Source organism: Hypomesus nipponensis, chromosome 23 (assembly GCF_054491055.1).
Source record: "Hypomesus nipponensis isolate SF chromosome 23, ASM5449105v1, whole genome shotgun sequence".
In the NCBI taxonomy this organism is placed as follows: Eukaryota; Metazoa; Chordata; class Actinopteri; order Osmeriformes; family Osmeridae; genus Hypomesus; species Hypomesus nipponensis.
Window position 1 is genome coordinate 4,359,199 of NC_140383.1, and position 13,886 is coordinate 4,373,084.

The 13,886-nt window shown below is 49.0% G+C and overlaps 1 protein-coding gene across 2 annotated transcripts; it reads left to right on the forward strand.

Annotated features, from left to right (window-relative positions):
* The first annotated feature begins 1,011 nt into the window (after nt 1–1,011).
* Nucleotides 1,012–13,873, forward strand: aff3 (AF4/FMR2 family, member 3). 2 transcript variants are annotated; one of them, XM_084689960.1, is made up of 16 exons: nt 1,012–1,099; nt 1,489–1,546; nt 2,174–2,225; nt 3,162–3,199; nt 3,564–3,747; nt 6,367–8,433; nt 8,772–8,899; nt 9,214–9,385; nt 9,689–9,822; nt 10,235–10,298; nt 10,946–11,082; nt 11,615–11,686; nt 11,774–11,867; nt 12,044–12,093; nt 12,187–12,392; nt 12,656–13,873. In XM_084689960.1, exons 2-16 carry the CDS (start codon nt 1,515–1,517, stop codon nt 12,775–12,777), a joined length of 3,552 nt encoding a protein of 1,183 aa, XP_084546086.1. In that variant the 5' UTR covers nt 1,012–1,099; nt 1,489–1,514; the 3' UTR covers nt 12,778–13,873. The 2 variants fall into 2 exon arrangements, with proteins under 2 accessions (XP_084546086.1, XP_084546087.1); XM_084689961.1 differs by having other exon boundaries at nt 8,775–8,899.
* The last annotated feature ends 13 nt before the right edge of the window (nt 13,874–13,886 follow it).

A 13,886-nucleotide genomic window follows, 5' to 3' on the forward strand; every position in this document is an offset into this window, starting at 1 on the left:
CCACAAAAGAAGCAGAACCTGTTGAGACTAAGTTTATCTCCTCGTTAATCCAGATACCACACCTTATAAACGCGCAAGGACAAACACAGCTTCCACATGCTGTGCCACATACACTGTCAAATGTCTACCCCCCCCCCAACCACTAAGGTTAATGGAAAATTTGTGTTCAGTATTACTTCTATTTTTTTTTTAAATTACTTCTACTTCTACTAATTGTAGTTCTATTGTTCTAATTTGCTCAGTCTGTGTCCCTAATCCCTGCATCAGATCTTAGGTCTATCCAACCACAACCATATACCTCACAACACTGCCCCTAGTGGGGACTTCCAGTATCGTCACAGAAATACATAGAGAACTGCATTTACATTTAGAAGACGCTTTTATCCAGAGCAACTTACAGTAAGTACAGGGACATTCCCCCGAGGCAAGTAGGGTTAAGTGCCTTGCCCAAGGACACAACGTCATTTGCACTGCCAGAATCGAACCGGCAACCTTCTGATTGGGAGCCCGATTCCCTAACCACTCAGCCATCTGACCCCTAGAATGAACTGTATAATAGGAAACCTTTTGTGAATGTGTGTGTGTGTCATTGTTTGTCTGTGTGTGTGTGTGTGTGTGTGTGTCTGTGTGTCATCATGTGTGTGTCTGTATGTGTGTTTGTCTGTGTGTGTGTGTCTGTGTGTGTGTATTCCAGGGAATGAACTGCAACCTCTCAACCCTGACCTCTGACCTCTCCCCCTGTTCAGGACATGACTCACTTCTGGCCCTCCCAGCATGACACAGGAGGAGACCAGGCCCAGCACTTCCTCTACCACTCTAAGGTGTGTGTGTGTGTGGGAGAGAGAGAGAGAGAGAGAGAGAGAGAGAGAGAGACCGAGAGAGACCGAGAGAGACCGAGAGAGACCGAGAGAGACCGAGAGAGAAGCAAGACTGTGAAGCAAGACTTGGGAAAATAGAAAGAAAGATAATGTGTATGACCATGTATTTTTATGGTATTCACAGTTTGTTCGCATTTCCTTCACAACTTCTTGTCTTCCTTCTTACAGGCGAAGCTGCAATCTACTCAGAATGAGCAACGTATGTACTCTCTCTCTCTGAGGTGTGTGTTAGTGTGTCTTAGTGTGTTAGTTTGTGTTAGTGTGTGTGGACATATTCCCCTCCCTCTCCCTTAAGTCAAAGATATTATCAGAAGGGTTTGTGTATGCTGTCTTACGGTACATCTCTTACATCAAGCATCATGTCAGCCAAACATAAAATACATACTTTCCATAACACATACATAAACAATAAGATTGCTGTCTTTTTTTAATGCTGAATTGTTATACCCAAATTAAGATCAGATAACATATTTGAAATATAACAAGTATCATTATTGTATGGGAATGTGTGTATATGTGTGTACGTGTGTGTATGACCATGTATGTATGTTTTAGTGTGTGACTCTGTACATGTGTGTAAATGTGTGTGTGTGTGTTCTCTCCCGTGCAGTGCGGGAGAACGTGCAGCTGAGGAGAATGACCCACCCTCACGTGGCGCCCCACAAATCGTAAGAAACATGAAACCGAACCCCACTGAGGTCACCAAACACTGGGTCAGGAGCTGAGGCTGGGACTCACACATGACATGGGTTGTTTTTCACATGACGTGCCAGTACATGGTTCATACGCCCCATCACAAGAGTCTAAAATAACCTCCCTTCTCATAGTCCTTGATCCGCTACAGTTATGTCTTCGCAGAGAGAGGGGGTGAGAGAAAGAGAGAAGGAGGTGAGAAGAGGGAGAGGGACAGAGAGAGAGAGAGAGAGAGAGATAGAGAGAGTGAGAGAGAGAGAGAGAGAGAGTGAGAGAGAGAGAGAGAGAGGAGAGAGAGAGAGAGAGAGAGAGAGAGAGAGAGAAAGAGGGATGGGGTCAATCTGCTCTTACGACGTTTTTAGTTCTGTAGCCAACATGACATAAAACTACATCTGGGCCAGACCAGACCAGACCAGGCCAGGCCAAAGGTCCACAGACAGTTAGTGGGCAGTCATGACAGAAAGGAATCTTGCTTATTAACCCTTTACATCATTATCAACACAATTTCAATACACACTTTAACACAAGCACGCATGCACACGTGATGCTTACGACAGTGTTTTGAGCCACTGTGTCCTCACTCTAACCTTTTTCCTCTGCAGCATGTTGGCTGATGACCTGAAGCTGAGCAGTGACGACGACGACAATGGCAGGGTAGGCATACACACACACACACACACACACACACGGAACTCTAGAAACATACATAGAACACACAGAGACAACTAGGGCAAAAACACTAACCCTAACTAGAGCACTCTAGAAATATGATATGGTAACATTACCATGTAACTTTCCTATTTCGAACCAATTCCTATAGTAAAAAAAAAGCTGGTAAATAGGAATTGGTATGTAATTAAATGGCATTAATGGCAATGGTATAGGTTATTACAAAAGTTTAAGAAGCACGACTACGTAGCAACTACATTAAAACTAAGTTTTACTAAAAGTGTTGCTATACAGTTACATGGTTACAGTTCATGTGACCTTAATGTAAAGTGTTGCCTCAATATTGTACAATCCTTGCAAGCTTCTCACTGCCGTCTCCTAGGGTTACCTACTGTGTGCTCTGAGTTTGGACAAAAACAAGCAGGCATTTTTGAAGGACAGGGAAAAAATTCAAGAGAAATTGTACTTCTTAACAAGGAATTGGTTCTGTTGAATACCAATAAATGATATACAATAACTATATAAATAATACTTGTCAGAATTGAATTGAACTGAGATTAAAGTAAACAGACTCCGTTCGGAGGAGCTGCTTTGATCTCCTCATGTCATCATATCGTCATGTCATGTCTCTCTAAGGTCAACAGGGGAAAATGACACTCTCATCTCTCCCTCATCTCTCAACCATCTCTCTCTCCTATCTCTCTCCTATCTCTCTCCTATCTCTCTTCCCATCTCTCTCCTATCTCTCTCCTATCTCTCTCCTATCTCTCTCTCCCATCTCTCTCCTATCTCTCTCCTATCTCTCTTTCCCATCTCTCTCCTATCTCTCTCCTATCTCTCTCTCCCATCTCTCTCCTATCTCTCTCCAATGTCTCTTTCTCATCTCTCTACTGTCTTTCTTCTCTTTTTTATCTGTAAAAGGAAACTCATCAGTCATCTTCCAGGAACTGCAATACCAGGTAGTGTGTGTGTGTGTGTGTGTGTGTGTGTGTGTGTGTGTGTGTGTGTGTGTATTTTAGAATGTGTGACTCTCTGGTTGTGAGCATGGGCATGTGTTCTTGTGAGTGTGTTTGTCTGTGAGTAATATCAGTATTTGAGGAATTTTACAGATAGATGGTAGACCCATCCATGTTTGGTTCACTCTTCAACCCTGATGTTGCTACACACACAATCCTAACTGAAAAGAATTAGGCAACAGTGACTTTATGTTAATGTGTGAGTGTGTGCGTGTATGTTCCTGTGTAAGCTGATCTCTCTCTGCGGTATATGTGTGTGTGTTTTTGTATTTTGTGTGTGTGTGTGTGTGTGTGTGTTGATTGACAGGCTGTCGGCACAGCAACCGTACACACATGGAGGGAGGGTGAGACATTCCAGCTCCGACTCTTCCTGCTCTGACTCCTCCAGTGAGTCAGAGAGCAGCAGCCAGAGATCCCGCAGTCCAAGCCCAGTAACACACTCCGATCCTGGGTCACCTGCCAACACACAGTCCCTCAGCTGCACCAAGGAGGTACCTTTCTTCAATTCTCTATCCTCTCTCTCTCTGTCTCTATGTGTGTGTGTGTGTCTTTCTTTCTCTTTAATTTCTCTCTTTCTGTCTTTGTCACGGTTGGTTTTCCACAGGGAGAGGCAGAGGTGTTGGCCAAAGGAGTGGAGGGCAGGTGGGGGGAGAGACAGGCAAGGACGAGAAGGGGATGGGTGGGTGGGTGGGTGTACGGGTAGATGGGGGAGGGAGGGACGGAGAATTAGGAATGCACGTGAGTTTAAGGCAGTAGGGAGGGAGAAGGGGATGGCTGGGTGGGTGGGGGAGGGGGAGAAAGTGAAGAGCGGGCGGGGAAGGACAGCGGGTGTGGGGGAGGAGGGTGGAGAGGGTGAGGTAAGCAAGACGAGGGGGATGGGGGAGAGAGACAGAGACAGAGAGAGAGAGAGAGAGAGAGAGAGAGAGAGAGAGAGAGACAGGGAGAGACAGAGAGAGACAGAGAGAGATAGTGGGAGAGAGAGAGAGAGAGAGAGAGAGAGAGAGAGAGAGAGAGAGAGAGACACAGAGAGAGAGAGAGGCAAAGGGGGAGGGTGGAGAGAGTTGAGGATTGAAAGAGAGAGAAGAGAGAGAGGGTGGAGAGGGTGAGGACAGGGGGAGGGTGTCATGTCAACAAGCTGTGTGTTAAAGAAGAGAGCCTTAGGGGAAGTGGAAGTCCGAAAGATTCAGTTTCATGCTCAACGTTTTATTAGCAATTAGCACAGGCCTCTACCTCACTCTGACAGCAGTTTGTAGAACGTGATCTATACGCTTAACTGACACAATGTGAGGTAAGGTCAACCTACAACTGCAGTGGGTTATTAATACTGGCGTACTGTGCTGTGTAGGCAACCGTGTGGACAGTGAGAAAGAGGGAGGTTTGTCCTAAAGCCTAAAGTTTATTTTAAGAGCGTGTGTCTGTGTCTTGAGTGTGTGTGTGTGTGTGTGTATGTGTGTGTGTGTATTTGTGTGTGTGTGAGCATTTGTGTATGGCGTATGGTGAGGGAAGAGGGGGGGTGGGGGCTGGCTATGTGGAGAGCTGTGGAGGGTGGTGGGGGGGCTGTTGCTGGTATGAATGGAGAGCCCTGTGTGACATAGCTGAGTGTATGACTGAACATGCTTTAAAGCAGGCCCCTATATGGGGGGGGTGAAGGTACAGGGAGACCATGTGTTATTCATCTACGTGGAGCGTTCGACTGTCTCCAGAGGAGGGGGGGGCAAGTGGGCAATGGGGGGGGGGGGTTGGAAACTGCACATTGGAGTTCCAGGTAGAGGAGAAGGAGGGAGAGAAGGAAGGGAGGGTAAAGGAGGAAGCAGGGAGGGGAGGAGGAGGAGGGGGGGGGCTGCAGAGAGGTACAAGAGACGCAGTGTCTTCACTGGAAAGAGAGTGAGGGATGAGGGGGGGGCAGTGTTTGAGTAGAGGAGTAAAGGTTTAAATTAGCTCCACTCTGCTACTGGAGAGAGAGAGAGGAGAGAGAGAGAGAGATAGGGATAGGGAGAGAGAGAGAGAGAGAGAGAGAGAGAGAGAGAGAGGGGGAGAGACAGGGAGGGAGAGAGGGAGGAAGCAGGAAAAGAAGTTTGCACTCCAGCCGTGAGTGAGTACCCTCTTCTTTTTTAAGAGTTAAAGCTCCTTCTTTCTCGCCTGTTCCTCTCTCTCTATTCTCTTGGTTTGCCAGCCAGTGGTTAGGTAAATAGTGCCGTGAGTCATTTGCCGTAATTGGAGGGGGGGTTGAACTGTCAGCTGCACAGATGTGTCTCTCTAGACATCAGCACAGGGAGGGGGGTCAAATAACTACTGCATGAGTAGGTATTCTAGTCAGACAAGACTCAGGAGCTGTGTGATTGTTATGCGTTGAAAAGGATTTAAAGACTGTCTTTAAGCATATGTGAAGCTGTGTTATTGTTTGTGCAGATTGAGTGCCAGTTAAGTTAGAGTGTGTGTTGGGTGTAGGTATTCTGCCATGAACCTGTTGTACTTTGGTTGTAGTTGTTGAGATGCAAGTGTGTGCGTGTTCGTCTGTGAAGGAGGGAGAGAGAGAGGGAGTGTTGGGTCATTTCTAAGAATGTGTGGCTTTGACCCGACCACTTCTCCCATCCTGCCGTCTACTCTTTTACCCTCACTTACTTCTTTCTCTCATTCCATTCTCTCCGTTTTTAATACCTCCTTCTCTGTCCCACAGCCCTCACTCCCTCTCTCTCTCCCTCTCCCTCTCTCCCTCCCTCTCTCTCTCTCTCTCTCTCTCTCTCTCTCTCTCTCTCTCTCTCTCTCTCTCTCTCTCTCTCTCTCTCCTCACTCCCTCTCTCTCTCTCTCTCTCTCTCTCTCTCTCTCTCTCTATTTCTGTCTCTTTCTCTCCCCCTCTCCTTACCTGGCAACCTCTTCATCTCTCTCTCCCTTTTGCTCACCCACTTCTTCACAGAGAAGTGTGAGCAGACACAACAGGTCTTTCCTTTCTTTTCTCCCTCTCCTCACACAACAACATCACTTTATTCATGTTTCGGTATTCTTGAAAATGACTGACTGATTTTGCCACTAGTCTTATTAATCTACCTGTTGATGTCAGGATAGTAAATCTCTCTCTTCTCTCTTCTATCCCCTCTCTCTCTTCCTTCAGACAGACCACCCCTCCTCCACTCAGTGGCAGTTGGACAAGTGGCTGAAGAAGGTGAGGAAAAAAAACTTGACCAGCGACCGGGACTCACACTGCTCACCTTCACCGGACCCCCACAAGGCACCCTCTCCAGCCCGGTCCTGGGGTACACAGCAGGACTACAGCCCCAGTCAGAGCCCTATCCCCAGCCCGCAATTCAACTACAGCCCCAGGCACAGCCCCAGGCATAGCCCAAGCTTCAGCTCCTACCCTAGCCCTAGCCCTGGCCCCAGCACCTGCCCCAGTCCTGGACCCAGCTCCAGTCTCAGACTCAGCCCTGTCCACAGCCCGTCTCCCAGCGTGTGTCCCAGCCCCAGGTCCAGCCGCAGCCCCAGCCCCATTCCAAGGCACCCTCCAAAGAGCCCCAGCCCAAGCCTTCCTCCCTCCAGCCCCTGTCCCTATCCTGGCCACAGTGCCCCTCAGGAACGCCTCGGGCCTCCTGTCCAGCCCAGACGAACAACCAGCCCCGTCCAAAGACCCAAGGTCAGGCCGTGGATCGCTCCCGTGCTGACCGCTGACCCCGGGAGCCAGCCCAGACACAGCTCTTCTACCCAGCCACCCTCCAGGCCCAAACCCTTACAGAGCCAGGACCAGAGCAAAAGCAAACCTAAGACCAAAGACCATCAGGCCTCAGGCCTGATCTCACAGCCCAGCCACAAACACAGACCCAGGCCAAGTCCAAACTCTAGTCCCAGGCATCATTCCAGGCCCAGCGCTAAACACAACATCTCCTCAGCTGCTCCCAAACCCAACCACCCGTCCAAACTTGAGCACGCAAGCAGCAAGGAGGGCAGCAGGACCAGCTCCAACTCAAACCCCAGGTCAACGTTTCGGCCTAGCTCCCGAACCAGCCCTCCAACATTCAGAACCAAACACCCAGTACCTGTAGCAGACCTTAACCGAGAAACCGGAGCCAAGGTCGGGCACGAGTCTAAATCAAGCTCCAGGTCTCAGTTTCAACATAACTCCAAAGGCTCTTTTTCCCATGCTGGTGCAGGGCCCAGCTCCAGCCCCAGCTCGAGGGCCAAGGTAAAGCCCCAGGAGGCCCCAGCTCCACAGCCCAAGCCCCCACAGAGAAGACCCCGACCCAGGGAGCAGGGGTTGGACGGCAGGGAAGGCCCTCAGACCCAGACCCCAGCTCCGGAGAGGCACAGGGAAAGAAAAGAGGAGAGAGCGAGAGAAATTCCCAGCGAGAGACCGAGGGAGAAGAAAAAGGAGAAAAGGGGAGAGAGACAAGGGGGGAGACAGGGAGAGAGGAGACTGGCGGAGGAGCAGCTCCTACGACGCCCCTGGGTCCAGAGCTCAGAGGAAGAGGAGGAGGAAGAGGAGGAGGAGAAGAAGAGGCAAGAAAGGAGGGAGGAGAGAGAGAGAGAGGAGAAGAGGAGGAGGAGAGCGCAGCAGAGAGGCGATTGGCAGGCCGTCCAGCCCAGGCAGAGACCACACACCAACAGCCAGCAGCAGCACCCTCACAGAGAGCCAGATCACGCGGGGAGGAACAAGAAGAGGAGGAGGAGTGAGGAGGACGCCTCTCAGCCAGACCCCTCCCCTCCACCGTCCCCGTCCCCTACCCCGCTCATCCCCCCGTCTTCCTCCTCTTCCTCCGAGTCCGACTCAGAGCGCGGGTTCCCCCTCGACGTCGCCAAGGTCCCAGCCGATTCCACATCCTGCCAGAGGCCTGTCCCCAGAGGGAGGCCCGGGGACAGCAGGCCCAAGGTAGTCTACCCCAGGGGCTCCTCCACAGGCAACCCAGGCGAGGGGCAGCAGGGCCGGGGCAGCCAGAAACTTTACACCCTGGTCCCGTTTGGCCGCAGCGAGCAGTGCACAGAGAGCTCCCAGAGAGGCCTGAGGAACCTGGTGGTGCAGATCGACCTGACTCTGCTCAACAGGGTCCCAGACACCACCTTCCCTCAGAAGCAGCCCTCCTCTTCGGCATCATCGTCATCCTCGCAGGCCAGGCCCAAGCAGAAGGAGGACATGAGACACCTGTACGTCCCCCACACTGACGGCAGAGACAGCAAGAGGAAACGCAAGGTCAAACACCCAACTCTTCTGTCCTCTACTGTACTTTACTGTCCTCTGCTGTACTCTACTGTACTTTACTGTCCTCTACTTTCTACTGTACTCTACTGTGTTCTTACCTGCTGTTCTATACAACAAATGTACTCTCCTCTAAGCTGATTTACTGTATTTGACTTTTCTGTACTCTTCTTCACTCTGCTCGAGCCGGCTGCTTTCTGCTCTACTGTACTTGGCTTTCTCTTCCTAATATGGGTGTGATGAACACTTTGATGGATTGAGGATTTGAGACACTTCCAACAGTGGTTTAATACTCTGCTCCTGTGATTGTGTGTGTGTGTGTGTGTTCCCAGCAGTCAGAGAACGGCCTGTCCCACAGAGAGAACAAGAGAAGCTCCTCCCACAGCAACGGCCCCCCAGCACAGACCGACCCCCCCGCTCACAAACACCCAGACCCCCTCCACCAGAGCCATCACAATGGGTAGGATAGGGACCCACCTGGAACACACCAACAGCTCCTCTGTTCTGTAACACGGGTTCTGTTGTGTGAAACGGGTTCTCTGTTCTGTAACACAGGTTCTGTTGTGTGAAACGGGTTCTCTGTTCTGTAACACGGGTTCTGTTGTGTGAAACGGGTTCTCTGTTCTGTAACACGGGTTCTGTTGTGTGAAACGGGTTCTCTGTTCTGTAACACGGGTTCTGTTGTGTGAAACGGGTTCTCTGTTCTGTAACACGGGTTCTGTTGTGTGAAACGGGTTCTCTGTTCTGTAACACGGTTTTCTGTTGTGTGAACAGATACTTGGAGGAGTACCTGGACAGTAAAAGACCCCTGTCCCCCCTGTCCCCTCTGTCCCCTCTCTCTGACCTCCCCAAGCCCTCCAAGACCCCCATTAAACCCCAGCACCACGCGGAGCAGCAACACGCGGAGCAGCACCATACACACAGAGGCAGAGACTCTGCCTCACATGTAAGTAGTCATCACACACACACACATGTAAGTAGTCATTACACAAACACACACACACACATGTAAGTAGTCATTACACAAACACACACACACATGTAAGTAGTCATCACATAAACACACACAGAGACAGGCACACACCTACACAGACACACACACACACACAAAGAGAAGTAGAGAACAAGTGATGAGACACACACACTTACACATAACTGCACTTGACTAAAATACATTCAATAGTTCTTTGGGGCTTCGTGGTTTTAGATTGAATGTATTCAATCACTTAATCCTCTTATTCCCATGCAGGTGCCCCCAGCCAAGCCTAAACTAGAGGTGGAGTGCGTGGGGGTGTCGGGGGCCCCTAAGCCTGGCGCTGAGTCCTGGGGTCTGCCTGTGAGACGGACAGCAGGGCAGAGAGGAGCGCAGGCCAGCCACGAGCCGTAAGTCCCACTCTCTTGATTACCCTCATGCTCTCCCACAACTAAACACACAGCCTGAGGAAAGAAGCATCTATCGGCTGCCTATCTCTCCTTTCGGTTAATCTTTCTTTTTCTCTCCCTCCCTCCCTCCCTCCCTCCCTCCCTCCCTCCCTCCCTCCCTCCCTCCCTCCCTCCCTCCCTCCCTCCCTCCCTCCCTCCCTCCCTCCCTCCCTCCCCCTCTCTCTCTCTCTTAATGTGTCTCTCGCTCTCTCTCTCTCAATGTGTCTCTCGCTCCCTCTCTCTCTCTCTCTCTCTCTCTCTCTCTCTATCTCTCTCTCTCAATGTGTCTCTCGCTCCCCCTCTCTCTCTCTATCAATGTGTCTCTCGCTCCCTCTCTCTCTCTCCCTCTCTCCCTCCGTCTCTCCCCCTATAGGCCTCACCATGCTGAATACTACATGCACGAAGCCAAGCGGATGAAGCACAGAGCAGATGCCATGGTGAGGCACTCATCTGACCTGTCACCCGCTACACACCCCCTGTCTCACTACACTACACACCCCCTGTCTCCCTGTACTACACACCACCTGTCTCACTGCACTACACACCACCTGTCTCACTACACTACACACCCCCTGTCTCCCTGCACTACACACCACCTGTCTCACTGCACTACACACCACCTGTCTCCCTGCACTACACACCACCTGTCTTATTACACTACACACCACCTGTCTCACTACACTCCACACCACCTGTCTCACTGCACTACACACCACCTGTCTCACTGCAGTACATCACTCAAACTACCTTTCTCCATCTGCTTCTCCCTCCCTCTTTATCTTTCCATGACTCTCTTTGCTTCTCTCTCTCTCTTTCTCTCTCTTTCTCTTTTTAACTCTCTCTCTTTACTTCTCTGCCTCTCTTAATCTCTTTACCTCTCTCCGTCTCTTTATCTCTTTACTTCTCTCTATCTCTTTACCTGTCTCTCTACCTCCCTCTTTATTGCTTTACCTCTCTCTCTCTCTTTACCTCTATCTCTCTTTATCTCTTTACTTCTCTCTCTCTTTACCTCTCTCTCTCTTTACCTCTCTCCCTCTCTCTCTCTGGCATTACTAACTAACCCCCTCCTCCATGCCTCCCCCAGGTGGATAAGCTGGGCAAGGCAGTGAACTATGTGGATGCAGCGCTCTCCTTCATGGAGTGTGGCAAGGCCATGGAGGAGGGTCCTCTGGAGGCCAAGTCCCCCTACACCATGTACTCTGAGACTGTGGAGCTTATCAGGTGGCTCACACAGAAACACACACACACACACGGGGCTCGCAGTGAACTTTGTTGTGTTTTTGCATTTTTACAATTTTTACACAGTTTAGAAACAAAAGTTTAGAATAAAAAGTTTAGAAAAAAAAGTTTAGAAAAAAAAGAATTAGAAAAAAAAGTTTAGAAAAACAGTTTAGAATTGTTTTCTCAGTGTAAAAGTCTGGTGTATAGATAAAACTTGTTATACATGATGATCACAGTAACATACATCACCAGCGTCACAAAAAAACCATGGAGCAGCTCATAACACATAGCAGCGCTTGCAGTTTGAATACATTGTTCATAGTTTATATGGAATTTTAAGCAAGAACTAAATGTGACGATTTGTTTTCCCCCGCCTTGTGTTTAAACATGTTGAACCACTGGTGTATGCATGTTGTTATGGTCTGGATCGTATTCTATAAACACACGCATGTGTGACACAAACACATTGAGTCTCTCTCTGGCTCTGTCTCTCTCTCACACACAAACTAAATCTGTTTTCTTATGTTGCCAGGTATGCCATGAGACTGAAGAGCCACTCAGGTCCAGGTGCCAGACAGGAAGACAAACAGCTGGCCGTTCTGTGGTGCGTATGTCACTTCCTGTCTCTTACCTCCTGTGTATTATCACTTTTGACTTACTGTCTCTTTCTTTCTCTCTATCTGAACCATAGTTTTCGGTGCCTTGCTCTCCTCTACTGGCAGATGTTTCGTCTGAAGAAAGACCATGCCCTCAAGTACTCCAAAGCATTGATGGACTATTTCAAGGTGGAGAAATCTCATTTGATACCAAAACACTCATGGCTAGTGTTTCCACTATTCCCCAGCTACTTGTGTAACTGGGCCTTGCAGGCTGGTAGAGGAGACGACCAGAGAGGAGGTAGATACACCAGAATGTAAAGCATAAGTCAGTGTTCTAAGGTTATGCTTACGATCTATTCCAGAGTTCTCCAAAAGTGCCTACGACACCACACCTCTGGAACGACTGTGGCAAGTAAGAGATGTAGTTTCATGAAACCTCATGGGGACAAGTCTGGGCCAGCAACTTATTTGATGATCCTTGAATCATCTGTCTTCCCATTTTCAGGGCTACAAGGGGACCGCCGGCTTCCCTCTCCCCCAACCACTCACACCTAATCCTGGGATCCCACACTGGCAGTGCCCCCGCCACCCTGGTCAGCATTCCCCATCGTATCCACCAGATGGCAGCAAACCACTTGAACATCACCAACAGTGTGCTGTACAGTTATGAGTACTGGGAGGTGGCAGATACCCTGGCCAAGGAGAACAAGGGTGAAGATCATAATATGTTGAATGTTCCCAGTCTGAATAGTTCCTGGCATGCTAGCCCATGTCCAAATGATTCATTGAATGTTCTTGTGAGTCCAGATGTCTAGTGTTGTGAACATTTGGGATAGAAGAATCTGACTTTTAGTGAATCTGACTTTAAGTGAATTTGACTTTTAGTGAATCTTTTTTGTCTCCCTCTTTGTCTCTTTCTGTCTGGTTCTTTCCATGTTTCCCGACCTCTTTCTTTCTCTCATTCACTCTCTCAGAGTTCTTCAACTACCTGAACACGCTGTCGGGCCCATTGACTCTACACAGCAGTGTGGGACATGCTGTTCAGTACACCAGACAAGCCCTGCAGTGGATTCGCATCAGTGCCAAACTGGCCTAGACTGGCACCAAAATGGTTACCATTAGGTGCCTATAACTTAAACACCAACAGACACACATATGCATACTTCTCGTGATGTCACAGACTCTGTCATAGATTCTTCTGGAACCTGTGACCTTTGAACTCCTTGGATTATAAAAGGCTGGAGACTGGACCGGGTCACCTGGCGTTCTTTTCTGGTTTAGGAAGTCTTCTGGTTGGATCCATACAATCCAGCACTTACCGTCGAGAAGGAAGCTTCCTATTGGACGAATCTGAGCCTAACATGTCATACGTCCTCCAAACAGGAACAAAGTAGCTGCTGATGTCATACATGATGTCACACATCTGGCTCGTGACAACACTTCACAGGAGCCACACTAGAGAAACTCCAGCTCCATTTCAATAGTAGTTCCCGATTTCAAAATCCTTCCCGACCCTTCTTTCTTGGTTCCTGGAGTTTTAATGCTGGAAATCATTTGAACAGAGGAGTAAGATCTCCTCGTTGCTTCCTCTTCTTCGATGGATTAACTGTGAGGCTCCACGTGGACTAGAATGCCTTCCCCTCGCTGCTTTGCCGGAATGAGGCGTCATACGACACGAGAGATCGAGGACACATTTCAGCGCACCAGTGAGGACAAGTGTCTGTTTTTCAATGGGTTGTAAAGTGTGTTCAGTTGTTCGGCCCACTCACTGAATAAAGAGTGGACTTATTAAAGAGACTACATTTCCCATGATCCATATGAGGACTGTTGGTTATAAAAGAGAAAACAATACTTGGGACATGATGGACAGCGATACAAGTCATAAGGGATCGGCAGACCTCTCACGCCAAAGTGTAAAATATAAAGTTAGCGTCTTTTGACTGTAAAGTCATTTTTATAACAACACAGAGGGTGTTGATGGTCACACTTTTTTTTTTTACTACAGTATGTCTTAGGTATTTTCAATGTGCAATAACGTGCCTGATTTTTGTAACTAGGACACCTCAGTAATGACATATCGGCAAGTGGAGCAGCCAACGTTTAAGTCCCTCCCTCTCTATGCAAGATTATTTATGACGTTTTCATGTTTTTGCCTCAAGAGGTCCTTGATCCATAAACTCCTTTTATTGATACCACAGTGTGTGT

Coding starts and splice junctions, on each gene's coding strand:
- aff3 (XM_084689960.1), top strand. CDS start 1,515: ATGACCCACCCTCACGTGGCGCCCCACAAATC. Junction 8,900..9,213: donor CACCAGAGCCATCACAATGG/GTAGGATAGGGA, acceptor TTGTGTGAACAG/ATACTTGGAGGAGTACCTGG. Junction 9,386..9,688: donor GCAGAGACTCTGCCTCACAT/GTAAGTAGTCAT, acceptor ATTCCCATGCAG/GTGCCCCCAGCCAAGCCTAA.